This window comes from Zosterops lateralis (genome assembly GCF_965231275.1).
Source record: "Zosterops lateralis genome assembly, chromosome: Z".
Lineage (NCBI taxonomy): Eukaryota > Metazoa > Chordata > Aves > Passeriformes > Zosteropidae > Zosterops > Zosterops lateralis.
The window spans coordinates 65,303,890-65,324,801 of record NC_139800.1 but is presented as its reverse complement, the minus strand read 5'-3'; the positions used below and the strand labels follow the sequence as shown (position 1 = coordinate 65,324,801).

At 38.0% G+C, this 20,912-nt stretch overlaps 1 protein-coding gene across 3 annotated transcripts in view; it reads right to left on the bottom strand.

Moving 5' to 3' along the window:
- MCC (MCC regulator of WNT signaling pathway) overlaps positions 1-20,912 on the bottom strand; it is a 207,448-nt gene that overhangs the window by 169,862 nt on the left and 16,674 nt on the right. Inside the window, exons 2-3 of one of the 3 annotated variants that reach the window (XM_083884575.1) lie at positions 11,532-11,779; positions 6,985-7,065 (exon numbers count right to left, since the gene is read on the bottom strand). The exons of 1 other annotated variant lie outside the window; for it this stretch is intronic. In XM_083884575.1, the coding sequence (XP_083740701.1) occupies positions 6,985-7,065; positions 11,532-11,779 (329 nt within the window). The remainder of the gene's footprint in view (positions 1-6,984; positions 7,066-11,531; positions 11,780-20,912) is intronic. One more of the 3 variants, XM_083884576.1, reaches the window with a different exon arrangement.

Genomic DNA, 20,912 nt, shown 5'->3' with positions numbered 1-20,912 from the left:
TAGAAAATAATGCATAATAATTAATTTTATACTAATATAATTACCATGGTTCCTTACCACGGGTAGAGGGAGATTAATTAAAGATTAATTCACACCACGAGCATGCACCACTGTACTTCATCTACCTACATGCTGCAAGCTTTCCAACAGATTTGCACTGAGATACTGGTACCAGCAATATTTTGTACAGCAGGCAGGGCACTGTGGCTGTGCTTGATGTTGGGCATCTCTGCCCTCATGTGGCTACAGAACACCACAGAGCAAAAAAATCAGCAGCTGGCAGACCTGAAGGCACTGGAATGTCTCAGGCATCTGAGGGAGGCTGAGGAGTGATTCTGCCACTTCCCAGGCCTGCCAAGAACATTGGAAACAAACCTCTCTGGGAAAGCATAGTCAGAGAATTAAGAGAGCTGGTTGTATCATATAGCTACATCTCTTTCCACAGAGCTAAATAATGGCACGTGTTTCTACAGAGAGTGTGCACTACATTTCTATTACACAAAAAATCATTGTTCTGCAAAAGAGCTTCCATATTCCTGCAATTAACAACTGCAGCTCTGCTGAAGGCCCCAAGTGTCCTTCACAGATTGCACCATCTGCTATCAGACCCAACACTCAGCTGGCACAGAAGTCACCTGTCAACCAGAGGTGGATCAGAAAACACGGGAGTTTTATGCCTGTATTATGACTGAATCTTTAACCCAAGTTTTCTTAAAACTTCATGTTAATACTCCTAATTTAAAACATACATACTAAAAATGGAAGGAGAAGTGACTGGAAGGCTTTTGCAGTATTTTATTTTGGGCTTAACGCTAATCCCTAAATTTGCCCACTGTTTTCCCAACAGATTCCAGAACTCTGGTTGTTAAGATGCTGTCCTGGGTCATGCACCTCTCAAATCTCAGCTTTGCATGGAAACTCTGGAGTCAAAACTGAGATTTCACTTCTAACTGAAATTCAACCAGGAATTAGCAGACAAGTCTTGTATCTTGCTGTAATTAACACACAATTCCTTCTCTTACAATACTAATCAGAAATAAGGAAACATTAGGTATGACAGCTGATAGCTGACCTGGTAACTAAGAATCTATAGTTAAAAAATCTGTGTTTAAGATTAGTCTTCGCAGAACAACATACGGTAGCTTTTCCCTGTTCAGCTGCACTTAGAATCATGAAATTTCTGTATTAAGTGAAATAAAATTATCATGAAAATTCCCAGGTAACAAGCATGCTGGGAAGTTGGTGTTACTACAATAACTAGACAGAAATAAAACATAAACAAATAAATTAATTGCACAATATTTGTATTAGACAGGTATAAGAGGACATAATAGTTTTCAAATTATGTCAGTGACACTTTAATTCCAGAGTAAGAAAGTTAAAACACTTTCTGCAGTGAATGAATACACAGCATATTAAAGAATAACAAAGGACAGCTTAGTTTGATGGCACATGAAAGATTCCATAATCCCATAAAATTTGGTTTGTGAATTGTACCAAACCTGTTTAAAACAACTTTAATCAATTTGCTTGACAAATGCCACTCTGAATAGTGTACCCTGCTCAACTTCACTGAGAATTCTTGCTATCTAAATCTTCCTTTATCACCTGCGAAGCTCTCTGGTCTGTCGTCTGGTACTGCTGCCATCCTGCTGCTCTGATCTGAAAGAAAATGGCATTTCATCTTATGTTCCAGCAGTTACCCTTCTGCCCAGAAGGCTTATATTCTGCAACAAAGAAACATGTCTACCAAAAATACAAGTCTGCCATACAGCCAAGATTTTTGGTTTGGTAAAACCTAATTTTACCGGGCTATGCTGGTGAACCAAGCATTATGTGGTTTCTTCATTACTCACAGAGTAGAAAAGATAAACCACCAGGATGGTAGGAAACTGAAGATGTATTTGTTTCTGAAAGGACCTGAGGCATCAGGAAAAGCAAAGTACTGTAAAATTAGCCCTGCAGCAAATTCTGAAATGAGTCTGGCTTGTGAATGGCAAACATGACAAAAAAAAAGCTGACGATATAAATGCACAACCAGCTCCCTGGTCACACAGCTTCACCTCACTCAGTGAGGAATCTGATCACTGTTTTCCATGAGGCAGCCATGACATTTAGCTACCTAAATTTATCTGCATTATATTACAAGAAGAATGACTATTTTTCAGCATATTTTTTTTTGCTCATCTTTCATTCAACAGTTAAATTGTGATAACCTATCACAAAGAGTTGGAAATTTGAATTATTATTATTCAGTGAAGGCAACAGGGAGCTTTGTGAAAAGCACTAGCGATTTCAAAGCTCCCCGCCAACTTCTGTAATAATAGTTTTGGAGGTAAATATACTGAATGAAGGGGGAAATGTACAAAATTAGCAAAGAATGGTCATTTTGCACTTGCTAGTCAAGTCAGGGCCTCAACGAGTAGGTCTAACTATAAATGGAGGCTGTGCAGGAAGCCAAGGAGAACAAGAGTAAATCTTTGGGCATTCAGACAATTCAAATCCCCCAAGCTGATGCAAACATTACAAAACCCAAATGCACTTTAAAGAAAATTTAACAGGAACTGAATAGAGCTCCACTTGCTCAAGCAACATACCAAGTATGGTAAATCAAAACAACTGAAAAGAAGCTATGTTCTGTAGCGGGATCAACTTTATACTAATCCAACCTGATTAGGAAAGTGAAAATAATAATAGTCATAATATCAAAACACTTCTATACAGGAATCAAAGGCCAAAGGTTCTAGCTTCAGCTGGTAGCCTGACAGCTAATATAACTCCTTCCTATTTAACAGGAATCACTCTTTAAAAATTATTTATTATTTTGCATTAGTTGATAAAACAATATGAATGACACCTCTGAATGGCACAGCAGCAGTGGTGATGATAATAACGGATCCTCAGATGCAGAGCTGGGTGAGGATATTTATTAAATACAGAAATCTATCAGTACATCCATTACAAGTCCTAGGAGAATTCATGGGGAATAAATGTATTCTCAACTCAGCATTCCATCCTGGAGATACTTCATATCAGAATTTTCTGCAACATTTGTCCTGAGGAGGAAATAATTGCTGTGGGCAGAGCAGAAATGGAAATGGCGCATCTAAAGGCAAGGGTCTGTGGGATCACTGTCTAAATTTTTTTCCTCCCACCATACCTTTTTTCTGGTTTGATGAACACTGCACACAACATACTAGGCTGTGTTATTTCAGTCATTTTCTCATTAGTCTTGGGAGTGAGGGTAACAAGCTCCAAGAGAAGGAAACCACAGCTACACCCCACCCTGACTAACTGACACGACTTACACACATGGGAAACATCTTTTATGAAATTAGGTCTAAGAAGAAAATTGAACCATATTGATAATTTCTGCTCTAAAAGACTGCTGTCAGCTCACATGTCATCTTCCTTTGTCCCTGAACTACAAGTTGACACATTTGCACTTTCTACTGGTATATTTCTCAAAATCATCACAAAACCTCAACTGTATTTCAGGTTCAGTGAAGCATCCCCAACAGTGGTACATTCAAAGTTCAGAAATTCTCCAATTTTGTGCTGCTCAGCTTACTACAGGGTATCTTTACAGCATAAATTTCAGAAATACTTAAATGCATATTAAAGAAATTGGTAAAATCTACAACATAACCAGCACTTTTACTTACCAGAGTAACACTATCTTTCTTTCTTTTCTTTTTTCTTTTTTTTTTTAAGGTTCTTGGATTTTCATTTTTTATATTCTATAACATATTTTTCTAAGCAGATTTTTATCACTTGTAAAAACTACATCAAATCTTAAGAAAAATAAATCAAATGGCTACATGAAATTTAGGATAGATAAGTGAATAAGCTTGCCAAGAGCAAAACCATAAAGCTGACAAGGTAAGCCATAAAATATTGAGAAAGTAAAACACAGAGACACACCTGGTAAAAGAAGAAGTTTCTCTCATTACAATTTCCCAGTTATTCAACACAGCTTTTGGATGAAGAAGATGGGTTTGTTAAACCAGTAGTCCAAACCATATATATTAACAAATGTTTGTGGAATTTCTGTCAATTTACCTTCTTCAAATTTATCATGGTTTCAGTACTTGCCAGCAGACTGGCATTGGCCATATAGGAAATAGTAACACAAAAAACAAAATAAAAGCACACTACTCATAACACCTTCATATACCTGTCCTTGACTCTGAAATTATTTTAGATCATCCTTGAGACCAGACAACCATTTGCTCAATTCAGACATAAGAAACAGAGGATGGGGCTGCCTTCCCAACAGTCTAGAAACCAAGGTCTCCTAGTATCCAGTATTGTTTAAGCACCTAAACTAAATTTTGCCAGAACCCTGGTGGCAAACAACTGCATTGTACTTAGGAAGTCAATCTAGAATTTAATTTGAAGTTTCTATTAAGACAGAAAACAATCCTTTTCCCCCCTGAAAATTAATAATCTCTGCTAAAGAGGGGAGTATATATTATATAGGAAAAAGAGTACATAAATCCTGAAGTCATACAAAAGGTAGAGGAAGTTCCAACATACCTTTGAAGTACAGTATTTGTACTGTATGCATTGTACTTCTAAAAAATTTTGGCTTTCCTTACATGGAAATTTACATGTGAATTTACACAGCTTCCTCCCTGATTATCTTCCACTCAAGACGACCTCACTTTAGATCTGACTTGAATACACATGTAGCCAAGCAAACAAATGAAACATCCAGAGTTTGTTGCCTGTCAGTTTCATTTTGTTCCTGTTTGATGAACCATAGTATGTCAAAGCCACATTAGAAGCAGGCAGGTGAAGAGTACATCACATAAGTCAGGAGAGATAAAGCAGAAATGTGCTGAGAGGCAACCCTTGATTTACGAAAGCTGAAGTGGAGGATGTGTGACAGCACTCGTCTCGAGCCAAATGAAGCATGCCTTCTATGAAAATCCCAGCTGCAGCCTTTTGGTTTTTCAAGCTGATCACAGTTTGCATGGAAAGCATAAGCTGGGACAAAACTGAGGATGTGATGTTGTAATCCTGTTCCAAACCACATGGCAGACGCAAACCACAGCTCCGTGTGTTACCACTAGAGCTGACCAGGAGGCATAGAGAGCAGTGCCCTGAAACAAGCCTGACCTGTGGTGCTCTGCAGAGCTGGTCTATCTGCAGAGCCCTTCTATCAACTCTGGGCAGCAGCAGCTCTCAGGAAAGCAGCTTTCTGTTTCCTCCAATTCTACCCACTCAACTGTCTGTCCTTCCCCTTTCCTCTCAAAATTTTAAGGCATTTGGTAATTTCAAGGGCATTTGATAGCAGTGTCAAAGTGTCAAATACACTGAATTCCTGTAACTTTTATGGAAGGCACAGAGTGACTGGCTCTGTTAGTGCTTCTACTGAGGTAGGTAACAGTGCAATGCAATGCTTAACCTTGATACACTAAAGGAAAAAAAAAAAAAAAAAAAAAAAAGAGAGAGAGAGAAAACCCCCTGCAAACACATGGAAGGAAGGAAACTTGAGGAAAGCAAAAAGAGTTTGTTCCTTATACCATGGAAGGGCAAGATGTGCTGCTCCTGGCAGCAGGCCATGGTGAACACTAGAGATTTTCACATGTTCAGAGACTCAGTTCTGTAAGACAGGGTTAGAGGGAGGGAAGCCATGTGTGCATGAGCAAGTGCAGTTATCTCTAATTCTAAGTCCCTGAGCTGAAATTTAATATGCAAGCATTGTTACATGATACCTCAGTCCCTACTATCTTCTCTAATGATTTTCTTCTCACCATGCTAAGGGACAGAATTACCATTTGAGAATAAAGTCTGGTCTAATACAGATTAGCTGTTCTCACATTTTACAAATATTCAAACCAAAATAAGGCTTCAATCAAGTTTGTTTTTCTATTAGACACTAGAAATCCCTGCAAGGACTCCTATCCTGTATGGATTCAGTGGTGTTTAATACATATTATGATTTTACTGAGATTCATCAGCTGTGAATCATAAACCTCTGGAAATTCAGGTTCATTTGTAAGGATGCTAATAGAACTTAAACTCTGTTTTTTTTAAAAAAAAGAAAAACTACCTATATTCTGCTGCTTTGCACAAAGATAGTGGTATCAAAAGATTAATTAAACATAATAAACTAAACCACTTACAGTTAACAGGAGCCTGTATATAAATAAATTTTTCCTAGCAGAAACTCAAGGCTTGTCTAGTTAAATATATCTAAGGGTGAAACTTTGCTCATAAATCTCAAGAAAATATGCAGCATGCCTTTCAGCTCATATGAACTCTGTAGTTTTTAATTAAATACAGCATATATAAATGTAATCACTGCATCAATTTCTTGAGCGCAATTTATTTGCAGTAAGATCAAACATGGAATTAATGTAAAGCAAAAATAATGATTTTTCAGCCCCACTGCTCTGCCTCTCCTGTTTACTCATAAGCTTAATTTAAGGCTGAATTCCTACCAATCCTTTGATTATTTCTCATGCTTGACCCACTATACAAATAAATTATCATAGTAAGTTCTCAGGGGACTTATTTTCAGTAAAGAAAGGGGAGTTGGCTATGAATTTATTACTAAACACTAACCTACAACAAAAAATTAGTTTGTATTGTAACTTGTATTCGTAACTGTTTATCTAGAATAAGAAATCAGATCAATAAATACATGCAATAAATACAGGAAGCCAAGAATTTACTAATAAATAGGGCCATTTATTGTTCATCCTCCAAGTCAATGGGTGCTAGAAATGGGCTGTTTTTTATCAAGGGGAAAAATGTAAAGACCTAGACAAACCTATAGAATGCATAATTTAAATAATTCTAATGTTAGGTTTATAAAAGACATACAAAGCTATGAAACACTGAAAACACTAACAGAAGCCACAAGCATCTCCCTGCCTTAAATATTTAGAGATGTAGTTCTGCTGGGTTAGTTTTCATGTGCCAAGCAATCCACCTCCATCACTCACTGTTATTCACACAGATTTACTGTACCTGTCATGGCCCTCACTGTCCACAGCTGGACACAAGACCCACAGTTTTCATAAGTAACTGACATTCTTCCTACATTTCCTACTGAAAGGATATAATAAAGAGTCAGGTCACATATGGTGACTGCAAGACTCCAGCAACACTTCCAAAAGTTATTTCACTATTTTTTATTTTTTATTGTACTTTAAAATGCAAGAACATTAACAAAGCTTACATTCCATTTCACTTATAGAAAAATACCTGGTTATTGCTTGTAAATTATTGTTAAAGCTCCTGCTGACATTAATAGCGTAGGGTAAGAACTACAACACATTATAACAGCTTTGAATTGCTGATTAATAAACATCAAAAAGCCTAATTCTAGTAACTTAGAAAACTTCCTTTTTTGTGCACTTGAATAAAACATTAAGCTTTTAAATCTATACACTCATTTGCTCATCAGGATGGTAGATATGGATGCAGGTTTGGCTTACTAAGGACATACATGAGTGAGTATTAATGAACCTGAGCCCTGTACCTTGATTAAAATAGTCAACCAATTTTCCACACCCACCTGGAAACACAGGTGTGAATATTTGTTGGGCAAAGTTGGGCAAAATTATTCAATAACCTTATCAACGAGAAAAAAGATGAGACAAAGTTCAATAGTAAATTAGATGCTATTACTTCTTGCAACTGATTTGCAAGTTATTTTCTTCATAATGAAAAGCAAAACTTATAGGCAGCAAAGGTAATGTTATATTTAAATAAAAGGTTGTGGTTTGGGGGGTTTTTTTGTGGTTGTTTTTTTTTTTGTTTTTTTTTTTTTTTTTTTTTAGTTATTTGGAACAGTTTCAAGAAAAGGCAGCACAAAATGCTGCCTGACTGGTAATCTCTGCACAGTTATACACAAACGGGCAGTGTAAAAACATTCATGTCAGAGGCTGGATTCCTTTGTTTCAGATCATTAGGAACCCTGCTACTCAATACCAGTCAAATGAGTTTTGAAATTCTGTCATTCATGTACCCCACATCACTACATGATACCAGCTTGAAATATTATAAGCAGCTCATACATTGTGTAGAAATTAGTCTTGAAAGAAAGGCCTGTAAACTATCTTTGAAAATAAAGTTTAATAAAAAGTGTTTTGACCAGGAAAAAAACCCCAGCAACACAAAAAATGAACATCCACCAAGTTCATGTTTGAATTTATACATGATGTCTCATCTCAAGCAATGCTTATAAAGCAACAACAAAGACTCAAAAATAACATAATTAATTCTTTGATCACTAATGAGTACATAAGTGAGCCCTCAAAGACATGAAAGGCACACAAACAGCAGAAAGGCACAGAAAGCTGCAGGTCATAATTCAAGCTTCACTGCAAGTGCAATACCTCAGCTGTCATTACGGTCATACCACAGGCTAGGTTTATATCATAGAAATACATGGCAGTGCTATTTCCTCAACTCTTTGGAAAGAAAGCTATTTAGAATATTGTGAAGAGTGCTGCTACAATTGTTTTTAGCAACCAAATAAAAACCAGTTGCATCCTAAATACTCATTTTTAGTATTTTCTCCCATCCTTTTTGGGAGGGGGGAGCATCTCCATTTGTGCTCTAAAAATTCTTACAAGAGTCAAGGCAGGACAAGGACAAATCCCATAATTCGCCATAGCTTTAGAAGTACAGTGCAGTAAGATAGTCACACTTGATCAGCAAAGCAAAATGTATCAAATAAAATATATCAAAACATCTTCTGAATGTAACTTTTTGGGAAAAAAAAAAAGGAAAAGGATAATGGGTTCACTCACCAACTTTAAAAATGGATTCAATTATGGTTGTAAAACTAACAGCAATTGGAGAATAGGGGAAAAAAGTAGTTGGGATTGAATTCTAAACACTAATAAATTTGGAAGTTCATCTATGAATACTTTTTGGCAGCAATTACTAAATTTTCTTTGTGGGATAAATTTTGAGACTATTATGTTGGCCTTTCTCTTATAAAGTTTAGGAGCTGTCTTTCACCTTTGACTATGACAAATCATAATTACTTGGCTGTTTGGTCTAAGAAAGATTTTAAACCTCAGAAATCTGGTCAGCAAACAGGGAAACTTTGTACAGCCACCTGAGGCCAGGACAACAGCTCTGTTCTGCAGAAAAATACAACTGTGTCAGCACCAAAAAAGCAGGCAATGGAAGATAATTGTATGAGCAAGGGAACACACAATATCCTTAAAGAAAAAAAAAAAAAAAAAAAAAAAAAAAAAAAAAAAAAAAGGGCAAAATCTTGGCTTTGAAATATTGTCTGACAACCCCAGGAAGAGACTCACAGGCTGGAAATCAATCGGGCACAAGGCTTATGAAGATTTCAATACAGAAAATTATTCGAGAAATTAACACAGAAACTACAGAGTTTTGCAATTCAAGAATATATATGAAAGAAGGATAAACAGAAGAAATGCTAACAATGAACTACCTCTATAACAAAATATGACTATGAAACCATAAAAATGAGATGGAAGATAAACTGAGCAATGAAACAGATCTGCTATGCTGGAAAGCCAAAATGAAAAGCCAAGGAGCATGAGATGATGGGATGATAAAGGAGTAGTATAGTCCATCTAAGAGGCAAAAAGATAAGGAGTTCACCAAGGATACAAATCAAACAAGGAAAATCTGAATTTCTGAGATGACTAGCCAAAAACATATGCAAAGTGACTAGAAGACCGAGGTATGCTAACCCCATACCTCCAAAGCAAACAAATTAGTAAATTAATAGATAGACCAAAACACCAAAATCAACGCATGCCCAGTTTTACTGTCTATGAAGCTGACTACTAATGAGATAAAGACAGGTGTAACTAATCAGTAAAGCCTTATCATCAGAGATGGGCCAGGGTGATGTGTCCAATGAAGCTCCGGGAAGGATGTGAGCTGGGACTGATCACAGATGCTGCAAAAAAGCTGGCTTGATCTCAACACCAAGAGGACCTAAGGGTGGGTTTTACTTTACATAAACAACTGAGAGAATCAACTGGTGCTGTATTTCTCCCTGAGTTCAGAAAGAGTGTGAATGTCTCTCTGAGTTAGCCAGGCCAGTGTGGGGTACTTGTATACGCAGCTCAGCCCCACGGGTATTATGACTGAGCTGTGTGCCCTGCAATTGCTCTCTTCTGCTATGTGTGACTTTTATCTGTATTATGTTTCCAGTGTGCTTTGCATCATGCTGCTAAAACAGAAATCCCATGTACCATCAACTACCTTCAAATAAATAAATAAATCTGATGTTAAACATTACACCTGACAACAGGTCAATAACATGAGAAGCTGGATTAACACAACTCTCCAGAAGATGTATGAAGCACATCTGGCAGTAAAAAATATTCCCAAATTAATTAAGCCACTTCAAAGAAAAACTACTGGGAAAACTAATGGAAGATTTCTAGTTTAGAAAGCGTTTTAGAACATAAAGGCCTAAAGAAAAGGTTGAGGAGACATAGCTCCAACTAAACACCATCAGAGGCTGGTGGTGTTTTTGTGAAGCATGGATGCAGGTCAAATCCATGTCACCAGCCAGCAGTCGTGCTTAGCCAGCATGCACTCTTGTAGGGAGCTGGGGAATGGACAGCATCCTCAGCTTTTTCCATGAGACACCATACTTTGCCATTTTTGACCCCAGAATCCGTGTCCTTTAGTCTCTTCCATTGTTTACAGAGTGAACACAAGTATTCTGCAGGTGTTAACATTTCTGACCTAATGCTGACTGGTCACAGTGCTATCAAGGACTGGGCTCAATGACACAGATAATCTCTTCCTACATCCCGTTTTCCTATAGAAAGAATAGCACTCTCTCTTTCTTGTTGTTGTTGGTTTGCATTTTTGGGGGGTGTTGTGGTTTGTTTTTGTTGTTGGTTTTTTTTTGTTTGGTTGGTTCTGGTTTTGATTTGGGTTTTTTTTGTTTTGTTTTGTTTTGTGGTTTTTTTGTTTGTTTTTGTTTTTGTTTTTGTTTTTGTTTTTTGTTTTTTTTTTTTTTTTTTTTTTTTGTTTTTTTTTTTTTTTTTTTGTTTTTTTTTTTTTGGTTTTTAACCAGATGGGAGAGTATTTTTCTATTCTCTAAACCATAGAGCTCTTCCAGCATTCAGATCTCCCACTAAGTGGAATGATTTTTAGAGCATCCAAGAAACATTAATTCCTACAGCATATTATGACTGGAACCAAGATTAGGTCTCCCCTCATTTTTCAGTTTTACCTACATACCTACCTGGGCTTCACAGAGAACAGAGAACTCCCTGGATTTTCAGTTACCAGTCCTTGTCCTTCCACGAAGGTCTGTTCTCTTATGCAAGTTGCATTTTTAGAAGAGGATGCTCTGGACGCATTCTAGTTTACATTTTGATGACAAGTCTGCATCCGTTACAACAGCACTCTAGCATATGATGAAGTTATGCCAAGGCAGATACACAAAGCCCTTTAGGAACAACCCTAATGCCAGTAAAATCAGTAACAAACATCCCACAGTTCACCTTTTGTTAATTTACACCAACAGGACATTTAAAAGTCATACCTACCTAAACTGTTATTGCTGCTAGTTGGGCAGGAAGCTACTCGATCCCTTAACTTTTTCTTTTTACAAGAATCATCCGATTCCACAGAAACCTCCACTTCCTCCTTCTTGATTTCCTGTACCAGTTCCATGTGGCACTGACTAAAATCCTGGAAGGAAATTTTTCCATTTTCATCTGCTCCCAGCTGGTACATGATCTCTGCAACAGACGCCTCCATATTCAGCTGGCGGCACACCATCAGCAAGTCATTCCTAAAGATATTTTTCAGAGGGAAAAGGGGGCAGGGGAAGATTGGAAAAGTGGGAATAGAGAAAACAAAAAAACTTCATTTAGAAGAAAAGGAACACTAGCCCTGTCTAATCTGGATGTGTATTAATCCACAGGCATTTAAAACCAGTAAAACAACTACTGAAGGAAACAAATTCTTGAAACAATTTCTCCAGCATCTGAATGATGACAGATGTGTATTTATCAAATGACAAATAATCAGATTCTAAATAAAATGTGGGCAAACAAATTCAGTCAGATCTGAAGCAACAGCTGCTCTATACTATCAAAATCTTCTGGGTGCCTCATTCTCTCTGATTAGAATTTATTTTTTTTAAAAATTACCACTACTTTGCTACTCTCACACTTCACTGCTTCTTTCCTGCTATCCTTTTCCTAAACATTTTTTGAACCGGATTGCATAGCACTACCATACCAATTTATACCACAAATAGCATGAGTCTATTTCTATGTTATGGCTTCTTTCAAGAAGCTTAAAAGCATATTCCTTATTTCTGTGTTGTACAAAATCTTTCTGTAGAAGGAAGGCAGAGAAAGGTGTAATATTACTATCATGTGAATTATTAGCAGATTTTTTATTATTATTATTACTATTATTACTACTATTATTATTTCATTATTAGTATCAGTGCATCATTCAGAAGATTTCTAAGAAAACATGATACATTTACATATTCAAAGTTCTTGCATGAACAGTATCACTGAAGTAATTTATTATCAGATTCAAGGCCCATTCTATTCTACAGAGAGAAGCTGTACATTGGGTGGAGCTCTGTAAATCTCTTCCATGCAGGAATACCAGAACTGCAGAAACAGAATTCTTGTCAGAGTCGTTTACAATAAAATTGTATAATAATGATCATACTAACAAACGTAATAGTAGTGGTGATGAGAATTATCATAACAACAATAGTGATGATGATGATGATAACATAACCATGTAGTTTAAAAACAAGCAAACAAAACCCCAATAAAAATAACAGAAAGCAACCATATCTCTACTTATGACAAGAAACAACTTTATTACAGAAAATTAATCACATAGGCCAAATCTAAGCTATTATTACCTGCAGCTCAATTTTTACTCAGAGTTTTGTTCTTAGATTTGAATCTAATCAATTAATAAATAATCTCCATGGCTCAGTTTCTTGTTTTTAAAAATTAAAACAGTACAATCTTGCAAGGGTGCTGCAAAGAAAAATAACTCTGAGAGCACATTTAAATTTTTACATGGGGAGCAACAGATACAATTTAGTGATGTCTATATCTGTTCTCCTGGAACAGATCAGACAGAGGATCAGATTGAGGGACTCTGCAGAGGTGTGCTAATTTTGAAATGAGTCCCAGGAGAGGCAGTGCAGGGTGATTTTGCCATGGGATTCTAAGACACAGGTCTGTTGCCCTGGCTCCAGAAGATTTAATCTGCTATACTGGGGCAGGAGGAGGCTGTGGCACTGGTAGCAGACCTTACACAGCCCTGTTCATGGCAACTGTAAAGCTTTTATTTCACTACAGCCCACAGGGACATGTCCAAACCCAGTTCTGGTTCCCTACAGTCTAAAAGTGTTACACAAATGCAAACTGATTTATAAAGAAAATCTGCAAAGATTATTCTGTCAAAATTTTTTCGTGGATGGCAGGGACAAGGAACTCTGCAGACCTGAGATGCTCTAGAAACACGTGGCTTTATTATTACAAGGGTCGTGGGTAAAGCGGGCTCTGCTTCCAGCCACCAGCCTCGGCTGGAGCAAAGCCCTAATGAGAGAATGGGGAGAGAGAGAGATAGAAGAGAGCTATGGGGTAAAAATGGGGTAGGAGCAGGGGAAAAACGTGGGGAGAAAGCAGGAGCAAGGGAGGTGAGAGAGAGGAGACGAGATGGGCCAAGAGAGGTAAGGGAAGAAGGGTGAGAGGGCCAGAAGAGGAGAGAGGTAAGGGCAAAAGGTAGGAGAGCCAGGACAAGAGAGGAGAAGAGAGGAGAAGAGAGCGATCCTCTTGTTACAATACATTATATCTCTTTTTGTGTTGAATATTCTAATTTACAGTGACCAACCGGCGTGAGATACAAAACCTACAAACTTTGCATGCAGCCTATAAGAACTACTACATTACCATGTAATTTTATATTCTAAACTCAATAGACTTCTTTCTTATGCACTTGTTCCCTGATGCCTCTGCCAAGGTGGAAAGGCAACATTCTTGTCATTTGTTTTACTGTCTTCAGCTAATCACTGTCTTCCTGCCTGCCATGCACACATCTCAAAACTGGCTTTCATTCCTATTTCACTCAGGTTTTATATCAGCAGTAGTTCTTACCATGCAGTCATATTCATAAGTCCTTCCTGTCCCTTCTTTCCCAACATTATTCCACTACTTAACACCAAGGAGAAACCACATATTTTCTTTAAACTATTCAAACTTTCAGCTAGTAAAAAGGTATAATAATTTTGCCAGGAAACATTTAATCTTTGCTTATGCAACTTGCAGTATGGGTGCACAAACACCTTTGAAGAGGGAAGTCAAAATTATAAATGCAGCCAAGTTCCCTAGAGGTAAATAGAGTAAATAAACAAATAGTGTAAGAAAATCTGTTTCCAAGCAGTTGTGTCATGAGTCACTTCTAGACCAATACTGTATATAAACAGCAATATATTTGAGACATTAATTTTAAAAGGACTAATCTAAAGAGCACTGACTAGTGGAGCACTCAGAGACAATAAGAAGTTGCTTGTGGAATCCTCCCGTTTTAAAGAGGCTGAAATCTGATCTTACTCTCCTTATGTTACCTCCTCCCTTCACCCAAACCCGAGACTCCTCCCCTGCAACATCCGATAAAACCCCACCACCCTGCCCCTGCGGGTCTCTTCTTTGTCTTCTCCTCCCTCCCCGGCTCGGGGTAGGTGTGTGCGTATGGAATAAAATGAACTCTCGTGCTTTACAAAACAGAGACTTGTTTCGTCTGTACCTCCGTGGTCACGGTGTTCACTGTAGCCACGCGGTGCTACAGTTGCTGATCTAAAAGATGTACTAAAATCACTCCAGATCACTTTTGTACTTGGTAGGAGGGTGTTTAGTTTAGGTCCCTGGTGCAGCCACCAATCTCCAGAGCATCCTGGACCCATTGCTCCATTTGCTCTGACTCTTACAGCAAGTCAAGCCCCAGATCACTTAAACCACAGAATCACATCAGTTCTCCAGCTTTGACTTTTCTATGAGCAACTGCAAGGAAACAATCCTGGCAGCAATCCCAGAACTGTGCTCATCTGCAGTCAAGTCTTCCAAAAAGCTCACAGAGTGACACCTTCTGTTCTGAATAAACTTTTAACAGAGTTTTAGGTGGGGAAAGAAATTATAATGTAAGAGGCTTCAAGCATCATGAGGCAGGCTGTATCAAAATGCTTATTTCTTAATCTGGATTAACAGAATAATTGCACAATAATTCCAAAGTCATCTGAAATGCCAAGAAAGAAGAAACCACAGTGCATATGTATCACAGAAGCCCTCTATGACACTATAATCATTGGCAAAAAAAGGATCTCAAGGTTAGCACCCAACTACAGAGAGCACTTCAGAAGGTTACCAGACTATAAGACAATGTCCACTGCTGTCTGGAAAACACGAATAAAAACAATGTCCTCACCTACATGGGGTCCTGGATGGAGAAGTTATGTAGTTTTGTGGTCCACCCAAGGCCTGATAGATGTCTTGGCTTTACAGAAGAGAAGAAAACTGTTCAAGAAGTTCACTAGCAGACAGAAGAGTCTGATAGACTAGGAAAGATGACAAACACCCACAGCAGTTCTTACTTAATATGCTTTTGTGAAGAAATAATTTCTAGAACCAGCAGCAACAACAAAGAAATTTCTGTCCATCTAATGAATTTAGACTTGGAAACAGATTTCATTACCTTTGTCCTAATCTAAACAATAACATCTCCACAGACCTTTTCACACATAAATACTTTAAGAGGCCATTTTTTACTCTCCAATTTCCTCAATTTTTACCAATTTTGATGGTTTAACAATACAGAAGCTATTATTTTATCAGGTACAGATCATCCTGATAAGACTAAGTCAGCATTTCCACATAATCTTTTAAGGGAAGTGGTAAGGCAAGACTGAAGTTACAGCTTCTGAAGGAATAATGAGGACAGCTTAAGAACTGCTGGAATTTTCCACCTGCTGCAACCTGGATGTCCTTACAAAAGGGCAAAGAATGAAGAACCACAAGTTTCCTGAACAATACTGCCTGAAAGTTATTGTTAGGAAAAAAGGCTTGCAGATCTCATCTCAGTTTAATAAACTAACTGCATTCACGACCATCATTGCTATTCATACAACTGATAAATCGACATGCAAACAAATTTTTAATGTATATTTGGAATACTCTCTGCATTGCTAAACAAAATGCATTTTATTTCAAGAATATTTTCTTTGGGTTTACTTCCTAGTGCCAGAGTATGTAGTAGTATTAATCAACCCTTTTAAAATGAAAGTATAAGATATGCAGTAACACACATTTTGTTCACTTTTAATGTGAAGTTCCATTTCCTTATGGCTGTCCCAATGCTCCCATTTTCTGTGTATTAAATACATTGTCAGCACCAGGCAATAGTTGTAAATGAGCCATTTTCAGTGAAGCTGATGTGTTTGGCAAGGCATGAATAATGTGAGGCAGAATGGGATGGAGAGCAGCTGAACATGCTTGTTAAAATGCTGAGCAGCAATACTATTGATACTGGGATCTCAAAAGTCACACTGAAGCTTCAGTTTTAACATCTCATTGTGATCAGGAAGAGAATTCATGCAGACAGGTTTTTTCATGCTACATCAAAACTTAGGAAGACATAAGAGCATTGACTGACACTTTGATAGTTTTATAGGCCTTTTTTCCCTATTAGTCCCCAAATATGAAGGAATGAAAGCAAAGTGAAAAGTTGAAAGAAATGGGGAGAAAAAAAAGGTCGCTATATCCACATATCCACTGAGTTCTGTATAGTGGAAGTTTATATGGCACTATATGGAATCTCGCACATTTGCCTGATTATAAGCACAAGAGACAAATTTGTACAACTCTTAAACAGAGAAAGAGGCAATTAAGTCTTACCAGTGTATAAAACATATCAGATTCAAAAAAGTGTCATCACTCATGGGTGGGTGTCTAAACTGCTTTTAAGAATGTCACAACCTCCACGTGTGCTCTGTCCTAGCACTTCACTGTTCTCTTCTGCAAGTTTCCTAATTTCAATTTCCCATATACAATTCAGATTGCTAATTCAAGAAGGCAGTTAACACTGCTTTCTGCCATCACAGTGGGTGAGAAAAACAATCCTTATCTATTTAAAGCCCATAATCAGATGTTCCACCTTCTTTTGCGTAAAGAAGCCCATTTTTTGTATCTCTAATAATCTTCCATAAGCTCCTCTTGTCTTTCTCTAAATGATCCACCAACTGAATGGATGACAGCACACAGAACTAGACACCAGCTTAAAGCATACACTGAGAAGAGACTAAAAGTTGAAAGCAGAAGTCCTGTTATGCAACAGCACAATTCTGTTAATTCAAGTTTAACTGGAGAACCACTATAAATCTCATCAAGTTTTTCATCAAACACACATCCTTTATGTGTACCACCAAATGTGCTATTGTCTGCTTAGCCCTGCTTTATGTCACTTGATTTTTTTCAAGCAATAGCTTGATCTGTCAGCACCAATTGTGACTCTTATTCCACAGCAAGTCTCCAATTTTCCTTAGCTTGATGTCATCTTAGATTTAAGAAAGTTTACCCATTATCATGTCATCCAGATCATTAATCTTTAATAATGCTGATCTGGTCCAGCCATCTTTCTGATTTCAATTTGATATAGTATTTTATTTATCAAACAAAGCACAGGTTTGAGCACTAATGAGCTCCAAGTACAGCTCGGGGAAAAAAATAACCAAACTAAAGTCTCCCTTAGTCTAGTTCTTTGGCTTGCCTACAAGTATCATAAAACATCATCAAAAGTCTTAAAATAGACAAGACAAAGGGCAACTCTTGTTTCACTCCCACAAACTGCTGACACTACAGCTAGTTTAGATGGGTTCAACTTAACTTTTTCTTAACAAATCCATATTCAGCAAGTTGCCTGTTGACTGACCCCCATCTCAACACACTTTTAAAGAAAAACAGCATATTTTTATCTTTCTGCATTTTCTGTTACTAGTATCTTTTAGAAGAGCTCAGGGAAAAAGAATGATAAATAATTCGAGGTTGTTTTAAGGATTATTACATCAAAATTGCCAAGTACAACTAATTAAAACAAATCCAAGTACTCTTCAACTTCTTTCTTTCCTCTTCCATCTAAGGTATTTGTTACCAGTCCTATTTGCATGAACAATCTCATTACATGTGTTATTTTCAATGTAGAAAGCAAAACAAAACAAAACAAAAATATCACACTTCTTAGTCTCATCAGCAGCTCACTGACTCCCTCTCTTGGATACTCTTTCCCTGTTTTTTCTGTCACTTTTTTCAAAACTGTTTCTATATTGTGGGACAATTTTACACTTGAAATTCCCTGCTAGTTTCAATTTCTGCATGTTCTAGTGCCTGTTTGCAACTAACTTGCAACTTGATCTTGATCCACAACACTGGATCATCAGTAAAAAGGGTTAACAATCAGCCAGCCCCAAAACCCTATATGCCTTATTTATAATTCAACCATCTGAGCTTCTACTTCACAGCTCTGTCCTGCCTTGGTGCCTCTCTCGATGCTATTCCAGGTATGCAGGCTACACCACCACTCCTTCCTCTGGGGAAGCAGGGGATGGTTCCCTCCCCACACCTCAGCGTGTCTGTGTGTGTCCCTCCCCCATTTCACACCAGATATGGACAAGACAGACAGCCTGCAGCAGGTACTTCTCAGAATAGAAATGTATTTTATAGATGACACGACAAGTGCATATTCTACTCACTAGAAACAGCTTAAACTTTGTGCTCTGATCACCTACTCTGTACTGATAGCACAAATTGCACCTCTCAACCTGTGAATAATCACTAATACTGCATAAATACTGTTCTATATTAAATATAAAAAGGTACTACTGCAGAAAACCTCTCAGAAGAAAGGAAACATTGAATGTGCTAATTACAATTAAGCATTATGGTGATGTTAATTAAGACATGTCAATGCATGAAAAGTTACTGCACTAGATATGGGAGACAGGACAAAGAGTACAATGCAACTGATAAAGCAGCCTGACATCTTAGGCCTGATCAAGCAAAAACCATGGGAGAGACAGACACAGATAACTGATCCCTGGGGTAGAAGTGACCAAGAAACATGTTGTGAAACTTTGTAATGATTACCAAGTAAATGATGTCATAAAGAATGTATAACCAATGAGAAATGGTTACCAAAAATAGAACCCTATGTAAGTGCCATACAAGAAAAACCCTATATAAACACCTTGTATGCTCAATAAATTTGCTTTCTGATCAGAACTCAGAATGTCCCTGTCTCTCAATTGCTGATACTAGGATGAATTCCATATATGGATTATTTATTCTAAAAGATGCATGCCAACATTCACAGTAAAAATATGGTGGATTTGAAAAGCCATGTATTCACAGCATAACTTTTCCTTCAGAAGCCCTTTGGAGCCCATCCTTTGGGCAACACTCAGTTAGGCACAACGCGAGCCTTCTTAATGCCTTTCATCTCCCAGCTGAGATACCAGAGTATCAATAAAATCTCTGTTGTCCTTTTACACTTCTGAAAATGAATTCACTTCTACAGGGATTTCTTAGTTCAGATCATTCAGAGTGAAGCATGTTTAAAAATCAAGCGTACATAAAATAGAGGGATCACAATTAACCCCCCTGCTCGTTTCTTATCCCCCTCCACCATCTTGTCCCAACATTAAAAGTCACACAGCTGGATTAAAAGTCACAACTGTAAACTGGCCATGATGCAAAGAAATATTTTTTTCCTGAGCTAGTGTACAGCTAAGGCGATTCTTTGAACAAATTCTAGTTCATAGACGGAGTGAAACTTCAGGACCATACACAGCAGAACATCATCTGGCAGAACAAGCCGACTTAAAAAATCATGAAACTGTCCTCTAGGTATTCACAGCTCATTGCTTAAGGAGTGTAGCTGCACAGCTTAGGGGTGTATATTCACAAGAAAGGCCAGGTGCCTGAGTATTTTGTGATGTTCCTTACTCCCAGTCTGTGATAAAAATAGGGTAAAAATTCGTGTATAAAATAATAATTCGATGTATAATGAAACAAAGCTAAAGTAAAATTGTAAAATCCAATAGAAGGGTAACCGTTCTCTCTCAGCCTGCTAATCTCAGTTGCAAAGACAGGACGAAGGTCATCAACTTAGACAAAAGACACTGGCCAACCCTGATAAGAATCACTTCCTCGCCAAGGCAAGGAGAAATTCCTTCCTGACAACGATGCCAATTTCACCAACCTTCTGGTGCCACAAGCGGAATGAAATCAACATAAGACGGACTTTTGGAATTGACATAAGAAAGGAGCCTTCCCGGAATGAGACAACTAGACTTAATGAGGTCCGGGAGGGCCATCGAAAAGAAATCCGGACTATTCAACCCACCTTGGACACCTGGACTGCCTAAGGGCAGAAAATTCCTATAAAACGGTGGACTGAGAGCTGCACTGGCGTGGACTAGGGCGTCTGGCACATCGGTGCGGACCTCTATCCACCCAGCGCGCGCTGACAATTTCCTATTATTGTGGTTTTTCTCTTTTTCAAGTGCTCGATATTCTGTTATTAATAAATTGTCATTTATTAACCTGAAATTTGCCTTTGCATTTATAACAGATTTGGTGCCGTGACTCGGATTCGGAGGAAGCTGCGGGGACCTGCGATCCAGGAGGGTACCCCCGCTGTTTTCGGCGGCCTGGTGAGTGAGAAGACCCCGCGGCTCCACCCGAACCTCCGAACCAAATTTAGGAGCGAGAAAACCACAAAAATAGGACAGGGGAAAGAACGGATCCGGGGGCAAAGAGAGCTCGGGAAGGCAAAGGGCCTTCGGAAAAGCCGCGGCTTGCAATTGCTCGTAAAACGTCTACGTGCACGAAGAC